General features: G+C 35.1%; 1 protein-coding gene across 1 annotated transcript in view; it reads right to left on the bottom strand.

Annotated features, from left to right (window-relative positions):
- Positions 1-1,055: 1,055 nt before the first annotated feature.
- Positions 1,056-21,275, bottom strand: part of LOC121379257 (eukaryotic peptide chain release factor GTP-binding subunit ERF3A-like) — a 34,259-nt gene continuing 14,039 nt past the window's right edge. Inside the window, exons 10-16 of the mRNA XM_041507779.1 lie at positions 20,796-20,889; positions 19,997-20,077; positions 18,324-18,425; positions 16,391-16,462; positions 15,757-15,846; positions 14,847-15,018; positions 1,056-6,716 (exon numbers count right to left, since the gene is read on the bottom strand). Of these exons, the coding sequence (XP_041363713.1) occupies positions 6,673-6,716; positions 14,847-15,018; positions 15,757-15,846; positions 16,391-16,462; positions 18,324-18,425; positions 19,997-20,077; positions 20,796-20,889 (655 nt within the window). The 3' untranslated portion in view covers positions 1,056-6,672. The remainder of the gene's footprint in view (positions 6,717-14,846; positions 15,019-15,756; positions 15,847-16,390; positions 16,463-18,323; positions 18,426-19,996; positions 20,078-20,795; positions 20,890-21,275) is intronic.

Here is a 21,275-nt window from a genome sequence, read left to right as displayed (position 1 = left end):
GAGCCAGCTTTGACGGGATTTGAACCACTGTCATCGGCTTGATGACTTATGTTTTAATTTTCAATAAAGGCCATTTCAATTTTATGAAAAACATTGAGAGTCCTGCATTAAAAATTCTTTTTGGCTAAAATGAACAAAGAGTAACAGTGAGATACACAATACGCCCATCAGGAGTTTGATGGAAAACCATATCTATATTGATGAATATGTTACGGGTATGATTCAAATGTAATTATGTGAAATTGTAATGGAATGGATGAACAGTTTGTTTTAGACCAACCACGGTCCCAAGTTGTTCCAACATGTGGTTTGATGGTCCTGTATGTATCTGCATGCAAGATACGATCTGGACAAGGATTTACTGTTATGCGCAATAGACTGAACAGTAGGTTACAGAGACCTAGAAATAGTACGAGACACCCCGCCATCCCAAGTTGTTCCTACATGTGAGATTTGATGGTCTTGTATGCAAGATATGGTCTGGACAAGAAAAAGTTAACAGATGGACGGACGGACAATGCCGTACCACAATACAACCCATAGATGGGTGGATCAAGAATTAACCCTTTTGAATAGGGACATAGTTTGTATCATTTTCTCTTGAATAGGGACGTAATTAGTTTTATTTCTATATAGTGGTCACATACAAGGTGTCCTTGTTTTCTGATAAAGGTTGTAACATTTAGCGTAGCCATATGTATATTGTAAGACATTTTGCAGTGCTTACATCAAAGCAAAAGTAGAAACAACTTTTTACTCTTTATTGGGAATACAAAGTACACAATAAAATAACCGACTGCAAATCGGGCTATGATAATGTCCCACCCACCAATAAAGGCGTAGCATGTGAGATATAGCTCTGATTTCCGAATGCATGTGGACTTACTGAGCTATTTTCCATTCCAATAATTCCTGTATAAAGCAGAAGTTCATTTAAAACACATCTCACGGTCATGGATAAAACATCGGTTGGCAGTGGGTTATTTCTCAATAGTAAGTCGATCTACTTTTGACCTCATCTTCACTCTGACATTAAAACAAAACAAACTAGTTACTGATTATTAAAAAATATACATTTTATTCATATTTTATGGAAGCTGAAAAGTGTCACAGATAAACTTGAAACTGTTCAATGCTTGTTTTACATTGAAACACCTGTGTTTGGTTTACATAGAGAAACCAATATATGGTTTACATAGAGAAACCAATATATGGTTTACAAAGAGAAATCAATGTTTGGTTTACACTCAGTAGTTTGGTTTACATACAAAAACCAATATTTGGTTTACAAAGACCAAGCTGACATCTGAAAACATAAAATATATCCCATGACCAATACACTTTTCTCAATTAAACAAGAAAAAGAGAAAAACATTTATATCAAACAGTGTGTTTCCTATGGTTCTGGTTAATAAGTTCCATTTACAACAGTTGGTATCTACAACAATGTTTAACTTGTACAACTGCTGTATTTTGATGTGTTGAATGGTGTTTACTCTTTAAGATGGTCTCAAATGATGTTACAATGATAAGTTATTTTCATTTCATATTTAATTGCAAATAACAATAATAGAAATTTTTAATGGTAAACAGAAATACAAAACAAAAATAGAAAACAAAAATTTGCATCTAATATAAATTGTGTAAATAACTGCATTTGCCATGTCTTATCAATAATGTTAAAATCTATTAGCACTGTTTATCTGTGACTTAACTAACTGAAATCAACAAATAAATAAAATGTTATAAGAGTTAACCACATTTGCGGAGAAGATAATATTTTAAAGAAAACAATTAAAAAATAAAACCAACACATATTATTTGATAATTTTATTTGGTTAACCACTTCATTTTTATTAATTTTTTTTATACAAAAGAAAATTACCTGCCAAGAAAATTACCTGCCGATAATCATCTATATATAGATATATCAGTAAAATTTCGTAATGAACTACAAAGTTTATTTACTGATCCCTTCAACGTCCATTATCCTCATCTGCATCAAGTTAATTACATCTTCCACATTTTCCAGCTTTCTTAGTCATGGTTACACAGTTGAACATTCAGGACCAAATGTACAAAGCCTCTTTCTTAAATGCAGGCATTTCAGCATTGTAAATGATGTCGTTACAAGCTTATAAGACAAACAGGCATTGTAAATGATGTCATTACAAGCATATAAGACAAACAGGCATTGTAAATTCGGCCCTGTCTATTTTTCATCTTGAAAAATGTTTTTCCTGTTTAAATAATGTTCATATGTATTGTATACTGATGTAACTGTTTGAGGTGTGAAGCATGGAGGTTCTGTATGAGACATTTAAAAGCCAGTGACAATACATGTACATGCAGCTCCAAATATTTACACAAACATCTTCATTAGTGCAGTATTAAAAGTAATTTCAAGGAAAAATGAAAATATTGCACCCTCATAATAAATAAAAATAAGAAGTTTTATTAATAATACTAAGTAATAACCTATATATATAAATCAGGTTCCCATTTATACATTCCTGGGAAAGATGGTTAGGATGGTTATCCCTTTCCATTACCACTGCCCTGTTTAACTGGCCCTTAAAATATATTTTTATGAATGTTTTATTTTGGATTGTGCTTCACTAGTCAGTGGCTTGAGAGAAAATTGTTTTAAGAAGCATAACATTACCACATAACAAGTGCAAATCATTTCTACTTGTGATTCAAATTTATAATAGTAAAATAACTTCAATCAAATATGTAAAATTGAATATATTATCAAAACACAAACAAAATATTCTATTTCTCTTTCTAATTTACACTATGTAAATGCGTAGGTTTTAATATTTAACATCAATATTGCAATAATGTAAATCAAACCCATTTGAATGTACATATTTGCATTTACAGAATCTGAATTGAGCTTTTGCTAGTGCATGTATTTCAAATATATACAGTGCACTGCAAATAATTTGTCAATTATAGGTAAAAACCATCATGTCTTAATAAAGAATACTTCTCCCCATCATCTCACCCACCTCCAGTGGATATTTTCATTATCATATCTTACTCATTTTCCATACCGATTCAGTTAATCCGTCACCAAATGGTTGGAAAAATTGACATGATTTTGAGGAGCGACAATGACATTTGAGTTTATATTAGATTTAAGTTGACAGCATTTGGTTCAGAGTCCTCCAATTTAATGACAGCCTGATGCAAAAACTGTCTAAACAATTCAACATGGTTAGAATCTCTACAAGTTGTACAAACAATTAACTCAATATGGTTTCTTGGTTTTGCATTGATGATAAGACCCGTGCTCTACTGTGTAATTTCTCACCCATCACCATACTGTAAATGAGGAAATGTTAGCGACCATAAAATGTTAGCAAATTTAGCGAGACCATACAAGACACTAATATTTGATGATGCTAAATTTAGAGACATCCAACAGACTGTTCCGAAAACCTTATATGCGATTGTTTTGTATGTGATTAACTGAAGACACAACAATGGTTACATACTATTAATTAAACCAAAGTGATAGCAATCAACAATAGTTAGTCAGCAAGCACATTACTTCAGTTTTGTACTAAATTCAAGATGTCTGTAAGCTGCATCCTGTCAAGATTCGTCAAAAGCATTATTTCAGCTCATCCTACAACTTAAGCTTATTTGTTTTTTAGTTTCTGATATGACGACCTCGCTGAAGTTCTATGTCGCTAATATGTCAACCCAAAAGATAAATATTAATCTGCTTTCACTGCCTCAAAATAATATTGGAAAGATGATTTTTGATAAATGTTTCATTCAGTACATTAAACTGTTTCAAATATTTATTAGATGCAAAAGAAATAACTAAACATTTTTTTACAATTCAACAGGGTTATTTTCAGTTGATTATGCGTCATTTTACACGACCAATTAAAAAAAGTTCATAAACAGCTATTTACAGCTGTATCAATGGCATTAATCTACTATTGGACCCACAACAGTAACATTTTGTCATTTTCCTAATTTGTTGTTCAAGTATTAATTTTTTTTTAATAATAATAATAATAATTAAAAAATTAAGTACAAGATATATGTACTATAAAGTAAATGAAATGAAACTGAATAAATATTTGCTACATTTTATTAAAAACAATCCAGAGAACGTTTCCAATTGATGAGTTTTAGAAGATTCTGTGAACGTGAAAAAAATTCCTGTACTGCAGACTTGTTTTACAGATCATGCCAAGCAAAAATTTGTTTTATTGTAAAAAGAAATTGGAAACTGATTGCAATTTTTAATAGGTTTTTTTTTGCTCAATCCACTTCCATTGAAAATACCATGAACCCTTTCAACAAAAGAAATTTGCATCATTTAATTAAACTAGTTGACACTCATTTCAGCTAAAACTAATCCTATGAAATAAAGATTTAGGAAATTCATTGTGCCTATCTTGTCAGAAGACAGATCCACCAAATCCACAGGTTGGATGGCGATCATACACACAGTCCAGCCCAAAATATTAGACAGTGCAACCCAGACAGATTAGACAGTCCAACCCAAAATATTAGATGGTCCAAACCAGATGTAATACAACAGTTCAACGCAGACCATCCAAAACAGGAAGTCCAACTTGAAATATTACAGTCCAAACCAGATAGATTAGACCGTCCAAACTAGACAGATTAGACAGTCCAACCCAGACAGATCAGACAGTCCAACTTTGATGATTAAACAGTCCAAGATTGTAGAATACACTGCCAAACTTAGTAGTTTAAGATAGTCTAAACCGGAAGAATAAACAGTCCAACTGAGTAGATTAAAGTCCAACTTGGTTAATTAAAGTCAAATACAGTAGAAGAGAGAGTTCAACCAACTAAGGTAAATACACATTCTTAACTAGCTGAGAATGGCTGAGCAGTCAAACTGAGGCTGGGCTGTCAAACAGAGACCGAGGCTGGGCTGTCAAACAAGAGGCCAAGGCTGGGCAGTCAAACCGAGGCTGAGATGGGCAGTCAAACTGAGGCTGGGCTATCAAACTGAGGCTGGGCTGTCAAACCGAGGCTGAGATGGGCTGTCAAACCGAGGCTGAGATGGGCTGTCAAACCGAGGCTGAGATGGGCTGTCAAACCGAGGCCGAGATGGGCAGTCAAACCGAGGGTGAGATGAGCTATCAAATGGAGGCTGTGATGGGCAGTCAAACCGAGGCTGGGCTGTCAAACTAAGGATGGGCTGTAAAACTAAGAAAACTGAGGCTGGGCTGTCAAAATGAGGCTGGGCAGTTAAACTGAGGCAATGCTATCAAACTTAGATTGGGATGTCTGAGGTTTGGCCATCAAACTAAGGCTTGGCTGTCTAACCGAGGCTGTGCCATCAAAGAGAGGCTAGGCTGTCTAACCAGTAACCAGGTGGAGTGTCCAGACTGTCCAATACATTTATCATACTTCCATAACAAATACACACTCAATATATAATTGGCAAAGAGCAAAACAAACATAAACATGTTAAAACAGAACAAAAGCGGCAAAAAATGCCAAATAATTTCAATTAAATTAATTTGTGACAAAACTATTATTTACGGAAACATATGCAAAGTGTGTCTTTACACACACTGCAACATGTATTACTAACTGGTTAAAACAAGTCGTTTTCCTGCCAGGAACATCCATTTCAATATTGGGCACAAAGAATTGACAATGTCAGTAACTTGTACGGTACTTCAATATATTCATCCTGCCTGCTGTATTCGTGTACAGATGTGTGAGCGAGTGTGTGCATGTACAGCCCTTGCAATTCAGAAGATATTCTTATTGTTCAAAATGCCAATTGACTAGTAATAGGTTCATAGCACAACCCTGCAATTAAGAAAACGTCCACGGCAAAAAAACGTCATTGAAAAACCCCCATGAATATGGTCCAAGACTAAAAAGTGCTGTGGAGAATTACAAACTCCAAGGCATTGCAGACTGCCATGGGCAATTGCAGGGGTTGACAGCAATATTCAGCTCTGGGGGGGGGGGGGGGGGGGGGGGGGGGTGTGTTTAAACAGAGAAAGGGAGAATACATTTGACTAAAATGTAATGAGCATTACAACTGTAAAATGCTGTCTAAAATTTTAACAAAGATCATGTCAAAAACTGTAATCCAAGATTTATTGACCAAAAAAAGAATTATTTTTTTTTTTTTTTTTTTTTAAAATTGAAGTTCAAATTTTACCCAAGTTTTTTCATCAGCACTGCTTAATGCCGATGCGAATTATGAATGAATTGATATTTAGCAACACCTCAACACGAAAAATACATCAAATTACGAGGGCTGATGTGTATATATATGCATGTCCTTGAATGGACTTCTTAAAGAGTTTGTAGTATTTTGATTGTACACCACGATACTGCTGTACTCCACACTGCTGTATTGTTCGGTCCTGTTAGAAAAACTGTCATCTGTCAGATCGTGGGCTTCCTCCACCTTGAAAATTGGCGTTTTAGGCTTTCTCTATGAGAGAAAAACAAATAATTGATGCTTTCCCTAGTTTAAAAAAACCCCACCACTTACTCATAAAAGCGGATCAACAACGCAACTGTTACCATGGTTATGGGAAGAAAGACATATTTTACACTTCAGTTTCACAGAAGATTTGCATAATGCCATGGAGTGTGTTCAAGTTTGATGTACCATTCTTATGAATGTTCAGAAATGCTTTATTCAATGATCTTCAGCACCTTTCCAATTGCTATGGTTTTACCTGAAATGAAAGAGATTTTGTTTTTACTTCAAAACAACATTAATGAACACCTTTCAAAGATAAATAAAAATACAGAATGACATTCAATCTCATCAAGATTTTTGCAAGTCAGATAAGATCTATACAAGAAACAATTCTAGTCCCACTGGTCTCAAGTTGGGTGCAAAAATCATATTTAAAAAAAAAGGAGTCACAATTTAAAGGATGGATTTCAAAGATAGCAACTCTGCTTACTGAACTTGCATGTTGTAGCATCCCAAGATGTCCCAAATGATCAAGATGTGCCAACTGACCAAGATATGCCAACTGACCAAGATATGCCAACTGACCAAGATGTCCTAACTGGATTAGATGGGATATTTTGAGTTGCAACTCAAGTTACTGCCAGTAGAGCTGGCAATGTGACTAATATTATGAATCGTAATCTGGAAAATAGTAACTAAACAAGTGACCCCCTCCTTCTCTCCTGGCATCAGATTCAAGATGTTCAAGTATTTACTGTTCAAAGATAGACGCATCTGAAAACTGATCCACGAAATGGGTGAATTCGTTAATGCTAAACCTTTATTCATAAAAACAGACTATTACATCAACAGAGTTGGCATGCAACTTTTGTTTTCTTTATAGCCATACAGCAACCGGTTAAGTTCCAAGACATTTTGGCACACTTATTAACTTTTTTTCAAATCACATGGACCAATTTTGTTTGACATCTGTCTCAGTTGTCAGTGTTTCATCATTCCACAGTTAGGTGGTGATAGTAAACATCATCACAGACAGGTAACCAGGTTTTCAAACAAATCTAATACGAATGGTTCTTCAAATCCCATATTTTGAGCTGACATTGTAAGATTATGAGACAAAATCCCAATATATCTAATTTACATCATTTTACAATGCCAGTGGAATCCTGAAACAAAATCCCCATTCAGTGTCTGTAGCTATTAGTGGTGGTCAGCATTCTAAAAGTAATTCTAACATGTTCAAGGTATCACAATTTTCAGTTGACATGAGGTATACATTTATACTTAATGGTATATGTTTATAGATGAAGTGTAAGTTTATATATGAGGTATACGTTTATTACATGAGGGACAAATTTAAGTATGTCTAACTGCTCTGCAACATGATACTGTAACTAAGGTAATATTATTTTATCCGTCTCAGTTTGAATGCAATCATCATTCCACAGTTAGGTGGTGATAGTAAACGTCATCATAGACAGTAAACAGTAGCACACCTAGCACTACAGTGGCTAAACAGACACAATCATAACATACTTCAATGTACTATAGTAGCTATTTAAGGATTGTCTGTTAGTTCTTTTACGTTCATCGGGGTATGGAAACTTTATTTTTTTTAGCTACAAACTGTGAATCAGCGAAGCCTTTCTCACAAAAGTTAACTCAATTTAAAACATACTTACTAATAATAACATTAAAAGTGCATATTTTATTTTGCATTATTTTTTATCCATAAACAATAACGCTCAATAAGATAAAGACCAATATAAAATGACGTCAGCAGATATGACGTTACCCGATGATGTAATTTTTAGGTTCATCGAGAAATGAACAAACTCCCGTTGCTACGGCTGGACCAGTGGGATGACGTTATATTGTAATGGTGCTGACAAGTGGTATGGTATTTAAAAGAGTGGTGAAGTATTTAACTCAAAAGAGATATTTACAAAGTTTGACTATCACTAGTGCTCTACGAGATAACATTAACTACGGTAATGTTTGTATCTGTCTCAGTGTTAATGTGTTCATCATTCCACAGTTAGGTGGTGATAGTAAACGTCATCACAGACAGATAGAAAACAACAGTGTACTTTGACCATTATCACATCAATACATTACATGTAAACAGGATCATACTGTACATCATATACCCACAGACAGATTCCCAATATTAACTCATCAAGAAACTATCCTACACTGGTGCGCGTGCCCCACACATCCAAACCCACAACCACACCCATACAAGGATTCTAAAAGTAATGTTATCTGGTGACAACTGATGCAGACAAGTGGTACGGTATTTAAATAATGGTGAAGTATGTAACTTAAAGAGATATTTACAAAGGTTTGCTATTACTATACTGTGCCAAATAAGTTTAGCAATTACGTACAAGATATGAAATACAGACAACCTGATTGGATGTTGAATTTATTTGTACACATTATTTCATTGATACAGCATTTCTGAATGTAGCCAGCAGTAACACGTTGTCACGGTGTCAATGTCGTCACTTTAATGTCAACTGATGAAATGGAGGGGTACATCTACCAAAATGTTGAGAGAGGCTCAATAATGTGTGTGTGCACCAGCGGCATTGATGACAGCAGTACATCGTCGTCTCATGCTTCTAATGAGACCATTAATCTCAGGAACAGTAACTGCATTCCATTTCCGGTTCAGAGCAATTTGTAGGTCATGTACATCAAGGATATGAGGATGGTTTTCGCGTACCCTACGGCCCAGTAGGTCCCATGCATGCTCAATTGGGGACAAGTCAGGGGACTTTGGTGGCCAGTTCAACACTTGGATGTGGTTCCGCTCAGGAAGATTAGTGGTTAGCCTAGCGGTATGTGGTCTAGCGTTGTCATGTTGAAACAGAAAGCCAGGATGCTGCTGCAGGAATGGAATGACCACTGGTGTAATGATCTCTTCGCAGTAACGTTGAGCAGTCATGTTTCCGTGAATGAAAACGAGATCTGTTTTACCTCCACCATGAATGCCGGCCCAGACCATGACGCTGCCACCGCCATATCGGTCATGCTGAATGACGTTGTCTGCATCATATCGTTCTCCCCGTCGCCTCCATACACGACGCCTACCATCCGCAAACTGAACACAAAACCTGGATTCGTCTGTGAATAATGTCTGATCCCAGTGTTGGTGTATTCTGGCCAATCTCAGACGTTCCTGAATGTGACGCGCTGTCAGGGGAACAGCAACAACAGGGCTGTTGTAATCCAGCAGCATGGAGACAGTTACGGACAGTTTGAGCATGAATTCTAGTGCCTGTGGTTTGCTGCAAAGTACAGGCTAAACGAGAAGCACTTTCGAACCTGTGACGTCGAGATGACGTCACTAAATACCGATCTTCCCTTGAAGTAGTTAATCGTGGTCTACCAGAACGTGGTCGATCTCGCACTTGCCCAGTTTGGTGTGTGTTGTCGGAGTCATGATATGGTACTGTCATGAACACGAAAATACTGAGCGACGTCGTGTACGTGTTGGCCGGCGTTAAGCCGTCCCATTGCTTCATGACGTTGATTTTCCGTTAAGCCTGGACGGTGACCCATTATAACAGGATAAATTCTTCCTTTTGGTTTTGGATAATGTTGGTTCAGTGCATCAAAATGTGATTTCAATACATCCGTATTGCATGCGCTTCTGCGACAGCACGAGCGCACCGCGTTTGCACGTGCAGTACATATAGCAGCGTGCGATATGACAAATGGTGTTCTTTTCATTACCCAAAGCGACAGGGCATATGCAACTAACATATTACCAAGTTTTATCACTTTATTTTAATTTATTTGGAAGCAAGTCATTTACAAAAACTTGCTAAACTTTTTTGGTTAAGTATATAGTTAGTGCTCCGTGAGACATTATTAACTATGGTATTGTTTGTATCTGTCTCAGTGTTAATGTGTTCATCATTCCACAGTTAGGTGGTGATAGTAAACGTCATCACAGACAGATAGTAAACAACAGTGTACTTTGACCATTATCACATCAGTACACTGCACTGTATGTACTACATACCCAAAACCATTTAAGCTGACATGCCTTAAAGGGACATACTCTAGTTTTTGAACACTGATGCATACTTGTTACTATTGTAGCCATTTTTGATAACTGAAATCATACTTTACTTAGATGTTATGAATTAGGTTATCAATTTCTGTGCATTCCAAGTGGTTTTGGTGTTTTTAATATCACAAAATGTATTTATTTTATTTTTAAAAATGCATGGGCGTCTGTGAAGCAACAGTTATGGAGTCAAGTTTTAGTCTATGTTTAGAGGGTATTTCACCATTTCATGGTCACAGACTCATGTTTCACTCAATTGTAATGTGTTAAGAGATTGTAGATTAAATAAACTTAAATGTTAATTTTCACGGGTTGAAACTAGGGTTAAAGTAGAGCCCTGATTGTATAATTGCACAATCATAACAACAATGGTATAAGTTTATACATGAGGTACAAATTTTGTATTTCTAACTGCTCTGCAACACAACAAAATGTGGAATGTTTATATGCAATAAAGTTTATCTTATCTTAACATTATTTTCCTATTTCGGTAATATTTATATCTGTCTCAGTTTGAATGCAATCATCATTCCACAGTTAGGTGGTGATAGTAAACATCATCATCGACAGTAAACAGTAGCACACCTAGCACTACAGTGGCTAAACAGACACAATCATAACATACTTCAATGTACTACAGTAGCTATTTAAGGATTGTCTGTTAGTTCTTTTACGTTCATCGGGGTATGGAAACTTTATTTTTTTAGCTACAAACTGTGAATCAGCGAAGCCTTTCTCACAAAAGTTAACTCAATTTAAAACATACTTACTAATAATAACATTAAAAGTGCATATTTTATTTTGCATTATTTTTTATCCATAAACAATAACGCTCAATAAGATAAAGACCAATATAAAATGACGTCACCTAGCACTATAGTTTAATGCATGACAGTAACTATATAGAATACAAATACTGACATATCCCCAATATCAACACATCACATTTAGTTTTAGGTAATTGTTCTCACTGTATTTTGTTAAAATTAGTGATTGAATATAAAATTTGCCATGTAGTTAACGACGACTTCAACAGACATTAGTTGTAGATGACCAACAAATAAAACAAATTTAGGTTAGAGATTTTAAATGTCACAGTTGCATATATTAAGGGAGATTGGGGAGGGGAGGAGGAGAGGAGGAAGAGGGGGAGGGAATTCAGCACTAGTCCAAATAATAATAACATTATCTCTATCAGATATCAAACCATTATGATTATCAATGTTTAACTAGACTTCTCGTATAAATTAGAAGAGTGATCTGCCTCAGTCTGACGTGCTTTTTCAACACAATTCTTCTGACAGGGTAATAGTCATCACAGGCAGATAATCACTTATTCATTTTCTTTACCTATCACTTTTTTATGCATAATTTTAGGCAACATTGACTGCTCTAAAATATAAAAATTAGTATAACCCACAGAAATAATACTTATCTTTTCATATATAAACATTAATTTATGGGTTTTTTAAGTGCAAATATGTGAGCAAAATTCATAAACTTGTACCATTCAATGTGGGGTTTTTCAAACAAAAATTAATCCAGTAGTAGTTAATTTACTCTAACAAAAGGAATTAATACGGCTACTACTGTTAAGAAAGAATGTTTTAGTATATGTTTTGGGATTAAAAGAAAATAACAAAAATAATGTGATTAATAAATAAAAATCATCCGCACACTGTAAATCGGCAAAGCCGTTCTCATTAAGTTTGTGGATGAATTGTTTTTTCCATACCCAGATGAACATTAAAGAATAACAGACAATACTTATAATTAAATTTAAAACACTAATAATAACATTAAAAGTTATTATTTTATAGTGAATTATTTTTTGGTTCTAAAACAGTAACATTCAATAAAACAATTTTTTTTTTTTTACATTCATCGAGATTTGAACAAAATCGCATTGTTATGGCTGGACCAATTAGATGACGTTATATTCAAAATGTAATGTAATGGAAATTTAATTATTATTGAGTGGGACAGGCCGCACTTAACTCTGTAATTATTAGCTCCATGATGGAATGAATGAATGAATGAATGAATGTTTAATGACACCCCAGCAGTTAAAAAAACCCATCGGCTATTGGGTGTCATAAAAGAGTGTCAACTTAATATACTACTAGCCCCTCTACATGTTTATGATGTCTGCCTCAGTTTGTCCTGTTTTCAGCAGCAGATCTATGACCTGGATAACTATTAGTCATCATTGGCAGAGCTTTAGAATAAAACACAAGAAATAAATTGACTGACCGATTTATTCATATCTGAAATGTTACTTAAAACTGTAGTCTACATCAGTTCAGTTTCTCTTTCCTTTTTTTTTTAATTTTTTTGAGGAGATAAAGGGACGGAGGTGAAATTCAATTGGCAGAGATTTGTTTTGGTGCATTTCATTCCAATATTTAGAATCTTTTAAGTTTTAGTATGACCACAGTATTGTAGGAATTCAAAACACTTAACTAGGATACAAAAACAAACAGTTTGTACTGTCGGACTGGCGGATGGAGCGACAGACACCCTTCTCCCAAAACCCAAACCACCACCCTTACTAACACACAAAACAGCAATACTCAATTAACCTTTAGACTACTGGATTAATTTTTAACAAAAACCACGTTGAGTGGGTACAAGTTTATAATTTTTACTCACATATATTCACTTAAATGTTTCATAAATACATGAAATAAAGTTCATATATGAATCGGTAAGTATTATGTTCGTGTCTTTTTTGGTAATTTTTATTATTTTAGATCGGCTAATGGTGATTAAAATTAGGCAAAAAATCGAAAAAGTTGCATTTACTTATGGGCATTTGTGGCCAGCTGTCCAGTATTTATGTCCATTATTGCCAATAACAGTGGTTTTCTGACCAGAATTTTTTTTAAACCCGAACTACGATTCATATTGCAATATTTGGTCATTTTCGTTGTTGGTAAAACGATCAAATTTATTATCAAATTAGCTGTTACAATCAGCTATCGATCCCTGAAAATGACCGCGACGTGCCGCCATTGTTGTCAGCGAAAATACTTGCCGAAAACCACTTTTTGAACTCAAAATTTCAAGGTATTTTCAATTGGAAAAATCAAAACAAAAACCACCATTTTGAAAAAAAATCCTTTTTCTTTAATTATATTTCCGTTTCTGGTGAGTGTCGTGTGCAAAACGGCGGGAAATATGAATTGGGGAATGCACTGTATACAGTGTACAGTATATCGACTGACGTGACGTCGGGCGAGATATCTCGCCTGCAGTAGTCAGAAGGTTAAGGAGTAGCTGGCATGGAAAAAAGACCATAAGCTGTTTTATTATATTGAGTCGGCTTGGAAATGTTCTGCCACATTATATACAAGAATATAATTGTGTACGGTATTCCAGAATGTTTATTAAAGTCTAAAACTAACTCAAACCCATCCTTAACCGTCAAACTGAACAAATAACTGGAATGCAGTACTTTGGCTGCATTTAATATTTTCTGACAACATCTTCTTCAGTCTTCAAAGCTATGTACACAACTAATTCAAAAGATGTCGGAAACAGGGGTGGGACAGACGGCACTGCCCACCCACCCAAGTCTGAAATGATTAGCTCATTGTTGGAAGGCAACTTAATACATTACTAGCCCCTCTAGTACATGTTTATGATGTCTGCCTCAGTCCATCCTGTTTTCAGCAGCAGATCTATGACCTGGATAACTATTAGTCATCATCGGCAGAGATCAAGAAGAAAAGGAAATGAAGGAAATGGTTTAATTAACCTTTGATGTACCAGTCGTGGTGCACTGGTTAGAGTGAGAGATCAAGAAGAAAAGGAAATGAAGGAAATGGTTTAATTAACCTTTGATGTACCAGTCGTGGTGCACTGGTTAGAGTGAGAGATCAAGAAGAAAAGGAAATGAAGGAAATGGTTTAATTAACCTTTGATGTACCAGTCGTGGTGCACTGGTTAGAGTGAGAGATCAAGAAGAAAAGGAAATGAAGGAAATGGTTTAATTAACCTTTGATGTACCAGTCGTGGTGCACTGGCTAGAGTGAGAGATCAAGAATAAAATGCAGGACATGTGACACTCATTGATTAGGCCAAGTGTGGACATGCAATCACAAATATACTGGACCACATGTATGCCACCTATCAGATGTGCTATGGGCGAAGCTCTAATGGACAATGGCGACTCTTTCTATGCTCCTGTAAATACTCATAAAAACAACTTGAAAAAGGATACACAGACAGATCATATACAATGAATATCACATAGACACATTATCACTTCTAGATCAAAACACTCGGAACAAACCATACCTTCGTCTCGCAATGTGAATCGTCCCATTTGTGGAAAATCTTTGAAGGTCTCTAAACAAATCATGCCCGCATTAACCTGAAACCGCGCAATGCCAACCTGATCCTGTTTAATGAACCTGGGCTTAATTTTAAGCTTTTCACCACTTTTCTTGTCCAATATACACAACAAGCTCTGCAAAATAAAAGAAGAAAAGAGAAATAATGAAACTTGTATATAAAGCAACATGACACCACCAGGGTACACCTTTGTAGAGTCAGTCATACAGAATACAAATCAAAGGTTAACCAAATAATTAACAAATAACAGACTAAAAGCTGATAATTAATTGGGTTAAATGTACATGTACAAAATAAGCAATGACATCTGTATTAGTTAACAGGTGAAATGTTCACACATGAGACTAATGAAATCTGTATTAAACTGCTCTAATGTAGTTATGTGCAACTGTAATTATAGTAACTGCTGTATTAAACTGGTGTAACTTACATGTCACAACAGTATTAAATATATGAGGTTAAAAAACAAACGAAAACTCAACCTCAGATGAAAATTGTTTAGTTTAACGACCCTACTGGAGCATACCGATTTATTAACAATCGGTTATTGCATGTCAAACATTTTGTATTTTGACGCCAAGAGGAAACATGATAAATGTTTTCCATCAGCAGCAACACACATTTTATAAGTAATCTGCCACAGTGACGGACACCAGATACATGGCATTTAAAATACAGTTGTGAGGAAAGCTAGTCTCTGCACTTCAGACAAGTGCTCTACCAAAAAACTACCACTACAACTGGTATAATAAAAATACACTTCATTATGTCAGCTTCTTGAACTACAGAGTTACACCTGTTTTGTCAAATCAACCATTTGTATAGAGAAAATCTCTAAATTGCTTGCACATACCTTGATTGTGACTTCCTCTGCACACGCGTGGATATGTAATACACAACTATAACCAGCACAAATAATCGACTTCAGTTCTAATATTACTATCTGAAAAAACAAACAGTGTGTTCAGTGTTATATGTTTAGTCACAACATCACAACCTTTACACAAAAGAAAACAATTTGATAAAAGTTCTAAATTTAATTTATCCAATAATTAAGAAGCATCTGGTATTGATTTCACGCTGAAAATTATGTCAATATAGGACAAAAGAAAAGGGTCACGAAAAGAAGAAAAAGTAATTTATGTACATTTCAAAACTGTATTGTTTGTAATTATAATATTAGCTGTGAGCAGGGTCTTGACATCACAGTACAAAAATAAAATTCAGTTTATTTTATAATAATTAAAATAAATTTATAAGTATGATTGAACTAGAAAATATTTCTGGCACTCATTCTTTTGTAAATGGTTTTTCTGACATTCGTCTCAAGAAAATCAATCCTTGGAGCTCACTATAGCTCATTCCAAGGACTGATTTTCTTGAGACGAATGTCAGAAAAAACATTTACAAAAGGACGAGTGCCAAAAACTATTAATCAATTAAAATTGATAACTCATTAAATGAAAGCTGAAAGCTGGAGTTTTTACCTGAGCATCAAAGACATGTCCTGTGTGACACAGGTTATCCAAAGGACACAACACAAAGCCTGCCGTGACATCCTGCAAAATAAAAACAAACTCTTAACTGCTGCATAGCAACAAAACAATGGCCAGTCAGACAAACAAGGTGTTTTAGATCACATGTCTGTTACATAATAATCTTTTATGGTTTAAACAATAATTAGGCAATAGCTGGTATTCCACAGACTGCATTTTGCATTTTTGTGTTTTCCTTTTAACTAAGCACTTGATTACAGAAATACAGTGCAAAATTTAACACTTTCAAAATTTCATTTCAAGACATACCTAAATTTACAGATCTTGTTCACCTTAAGAGTAAAAAAAGATACAAACATTATTAATCATTGCTGGATTTATTTATTATGTAACAGACAAGTACACACAAAGTATTTAAATATACTACTCAAAAGAATTTAAGGGTCAAAAATTTATAACCAAATAAGTTTCAGAGTGTATTAGATTGATGATGTAAACTACACCAAATTTTTTATTTATTGTTCCATATTTACAAAAACCCACAAATAAACGTCACTGTATACAAGAAAGTCACATGACATGCTGTCAAAGTTGAAGGTTGTCAAACATGGATTTTACACATTAGAACATTCGTTTAATAGTGTGTGAATCCACCCCTGGCGCGAATACACTCGACACATCGTTGCCTCATGCTGTTGATCAGACGTCTGAAGAACTCTTGGGAATGGCCTGCCACTCTGCCATAAGAAGTTGACCCAGATCATGAAGGTTGGCCGGAGGGGCATGGTTATCCCGAACTCTCCTGCCTAATTTGTCCCAGGCGTTCTCTATTGGGGCCAAGTCAGGCGAATATGCTGGCCAATCCATCCTGGCGATACCTTGTTGTCTGAGAAAGTCCGTTACCACCCTGGCGCGGTGGGGTCTGGCATTGTCATCCTGCAGAACTGCCCCGCCGCCAATCTGCTGATTTCGAACAGAATTCGTTGCTTGGTACCGTTGCAGAGCAACATTTCTTTGCGTATTGCCATCCTGAAGCCAAGCAATAGCCCTTCCTCGATCTTCGATAGTCAGTTGAAGTCATACCATTGTCGAATTTGGAGTGTGCACCGTACACGAATGCAAGCTCCAATTATACGGAAATTCAGCATTGGGAACATGGAATACACATGCAGAAATTCAGCATTGGGAACATGGAATACACATGCAAAGCGTGCAAATGAAGCGCTTTGTGAAAAGGCAAGTTATGGGCACTTAGCAGACCTTTCGCTTTCTCCCTAATTTACGTGCAAATGTAAGCATGTTTTCGCCATTAGAACTAGTCGACAGTGTCAATGACAGTGGATTTTAATTCATTTATGGGTTGCTTAGACCCACTTTCGTCAAAATGGAACAATACAATGCGTGACATTATGGTCTAGCTAATATAATTGACATTCAGAAAATTATGTCGAAAATATCGTCTGACCCTTAAATTCTTTTGAGTAGTATACATTAATGACAAACATGTGGAGGAACAAAGTATATATTAATGACATCAACTACATAATGGTTGTAGACAATGAGACTCCGTTTACTTAACTGAAATCCTCTTGGTAGTGTATGCAAGGAATAATATTTGATATTGAGCCATTATCATCAAATTATAAATTTTAACTGTTGTGATTTAAGTTTTAAATAAAATTAATGGAGCCATACATGAGCTAATATTTTCAATTAGCAACAAGGGATCTTTGATATGCACCATCCCAGACAGGATAGTATATACCACGACTTTTGTTAGACCAGTTGTGGAGCACTGGCTGGAGTGAGAAACAGCCCAAAGGACCTAGCACTTCATCACTGGGTACAACTTGCCCGACATTGTAGAATAAATGAAATTAGGAATAAATAAACTGAGAAAAAGGCAACTGCTATCTGTAACTACCTCCTCTTCTACACCCGTCAACTTCATTTTGATGTTTTCTCCCGGACTGGCCTCATCCACATCATTGTCATCTGACCAGATCTGCATTACTTTGACAGCAACCTGAAACCAAACACAGCGTCAAACTACATCAGGCCTCGGAATATTGCTAGAACAATTGTTTCGTTCATGCAAATCTAAGTTAGCATAACCTATGTTCTGTTCGCAGATTAAATATAGGACATCATTTACATGGACATAACAGGTTAAGCAAAAAGAAAATGGGTTACCTGAATTTATTTTTCCGTAACCAATAAATGGTTTACGCAAATATTCAATTCTCAGAGGCCTGTACACAGAAAATACATTAACAAACATAACACAGATGAAAGTTAATGTTTGTTTTGTTTAACGACACCACTAGAGCATATTGATTAATTAATCATCGGCTTTTGGATGTCAAACAGGTAATTTTTTTACTTGTTGTCAGAGGAAACCTGCCACATTTTCCTTAATGCAGTAAGTTATCTTTTATATGCACTTTCCCACAGACAGGAAAACAGATACCACAGCCTTTAACCAGTTGTGGTGCACTGGTGAGAACGAGAAAAAACACGCTCAGTTGAATGGATCCACCAAGGTGGTTTGATCCCACGACGCAAGAACTTCAAGAGAGCAATCCTGCCCCCTTCTATCAGATAAAATAAAGCAATTTATTAATCATATGCCATATAATATATGCTACATTTTTTGACAGGAAAACAAACCTACACAACTTCATAACCAACAAGACTTACAGCGTAGCTATGACATGTCTTGCTCTTGGCTTTGCAAACTTATTCAATTTAATCTTGTTTGAAAATGTTCCATCAAATCATAATGATAATGGGTAAAAAAAAAATAGAATACCCAACTCACTACTTGGCAAAACTGTTTATTTAGACTACCAGTGTCTAAATGTTTGTAATCTATTGTAGCCTAAGACTACTGTAACTGAAGTTTGTAAATGATGCAAATTCAAGACTGTCATATATGAATGTTTGTAAACTATGACAAATAAAGACTATCATATTTGAATGTTTGTAAACTATGTGAATTGAAGATGGTATACTCTGAATGTTTGTAAACACTGAATTTTAACACTGTCTTATTTGAATGTTTATAAATCATGTGAATTGAAGATTGTTGACTTTGAATGTTTGTAAACTATGTGAATTCAAGATTGTCGAATTGAATGTTTGTAAACTATGTTAATTCATGACTGTCGTATGTGAATGTTTGTGAACTAATTAAAGAACGTCGAATTTTAATGTTTGTAAACTATGTGAATTCAAGATTGTTGAATTTGAATGTTAAAAATGTTCATGAACTATGCTAGTCCAAGATTAATATTTTGTGCATCATTCTATTGTAACCTTGGACCATAAAACAATCTCCTCAATGCCATATTATAAAAGAATGTAAGTTGTCCTCGAGGCATAAAACCATATTCTGAAAGTCTACCAAAAATAATTATTTAATAAAAGAATTTAAACAGAATTGTAATATACTAAATATCTTCCTGTTGTTTATAAGTTATTATTAAAAGTAACCAAACCTGCAAATATACTAAAGTCAGAAAATATCAACCCTCAAAATAATAGTTTTATTACACAAACAAAATTATTCTATATACCACAGGGTTTCTATCTTACCTTATTTGGCATCATTTGAAGCGTCTGATTTTTAAAAACAACCCCTGACTCAACTTTGCCCAAAATAATTGTACCCATATCCTGTAATGAAAATGAATTATGAAACAATATGTGCACAGAGACAGAACTGGAAAATCAGAAATCATATACAGTGAAACCTGTAAACTGGACCCTGAACAAACAGGAATCTTGTCACAACAAGCAAAGTTTCATGGTCCAGAGTTTTTTTTACACTAAATTCTAAAACGCTACTATCTAAACACCGGATCCTATCTAAACTGGATAAATATTAGGTTCCTGGTGTGATCCAGTTTAAGACGACTTTCACTGTAAAAGCTTCAGTGAGGATTCTGCATTCTAAATTTTCCGATTTGATTGGCAACGACAATTCAATGTTTTACAGTATGTAGCTCTCTCTGCAGTTAGCCAAGACAAAATCCTTAAAATATTTTCTGTGGACATCATGCATTTTAAAGAGTTTATAATAATGGCAACTAGGAAACAACATTTCTCACTGGTCATAAAACAAGTTTAAAATAGGGGTGACTAAATAGTAGAACATTTCTCACTAGTTTCAAAACAAGTTTATAATGGGGGTGACTAAATAATAGAACATTTCTCACTTGTTTTAAAACATGTTTATAATCGGGGTGACTAAACAGTAGACAATTTTACACTGGTTTTAAAAGGGGTGACTAAATAACAGCTGTGTGACACTGGTTAGGGCACTCAATCAAGTGATCCCTTCGATGTGGCTGGCACGAACCATTACAAAATTATTTTCAAACACACTGCTTACCTTGTATCTATCAACAATTGGCAACCTGATTGGTGCATCTTTTGACCTGTCCATTGATGGCAAGGAGTCCAGGTATTCTATTAATGATGGTCCTCTGAAAATCCATAACAGAAATGTTTATAACACACGCATCTAGGCGCCGTTCATGACTACCAACATTTTCAAGAGTGTGAAGGGGTTAATGTCAATGTATGCTCTCATAATAATAAAATGTTAAAAACAACAATAACGAAAGGAATGTATGTCCACCTGTTGGTTAATGCCAATGTATGCTCTCATAATAAAAATTATAAAATAACAGTAACAAAGGGAATGTATGTCCACCTCTTGGTTAATGCCAATATATGCTCTCATAATAAAAATTATAAAATAACAATAACGAAAGGAATCTATGTCCAGCTCTGGGTTATATCATATTTATGTTTACAATCTTAGCTTCCAAAAGCAGAGATTCCCTTTACTTCTTAGCAGCATACATGA

The sequence above is a fragment of the Gigantopelta aegis genome, chromosome 8 (genome assembly GCF_016097555.1).
Source record: "Gigantopelta aegis isolate Gae_Host chromosome 8, Gae_host_genome, whole genome shotgun sequence".
In the NCBI taxonomy this organism is placed as follows: Eukaryota; Metazoa; Mollusca; class Gastropoda; order Neomphalida; family Peltospiridae; genus Gigantopelta; species Gigantopelta aegis.
Note: the sequence above shows the minus strand (reverse complement) of the source record. Positions and strands in the feature narration are given on the sequence as shown.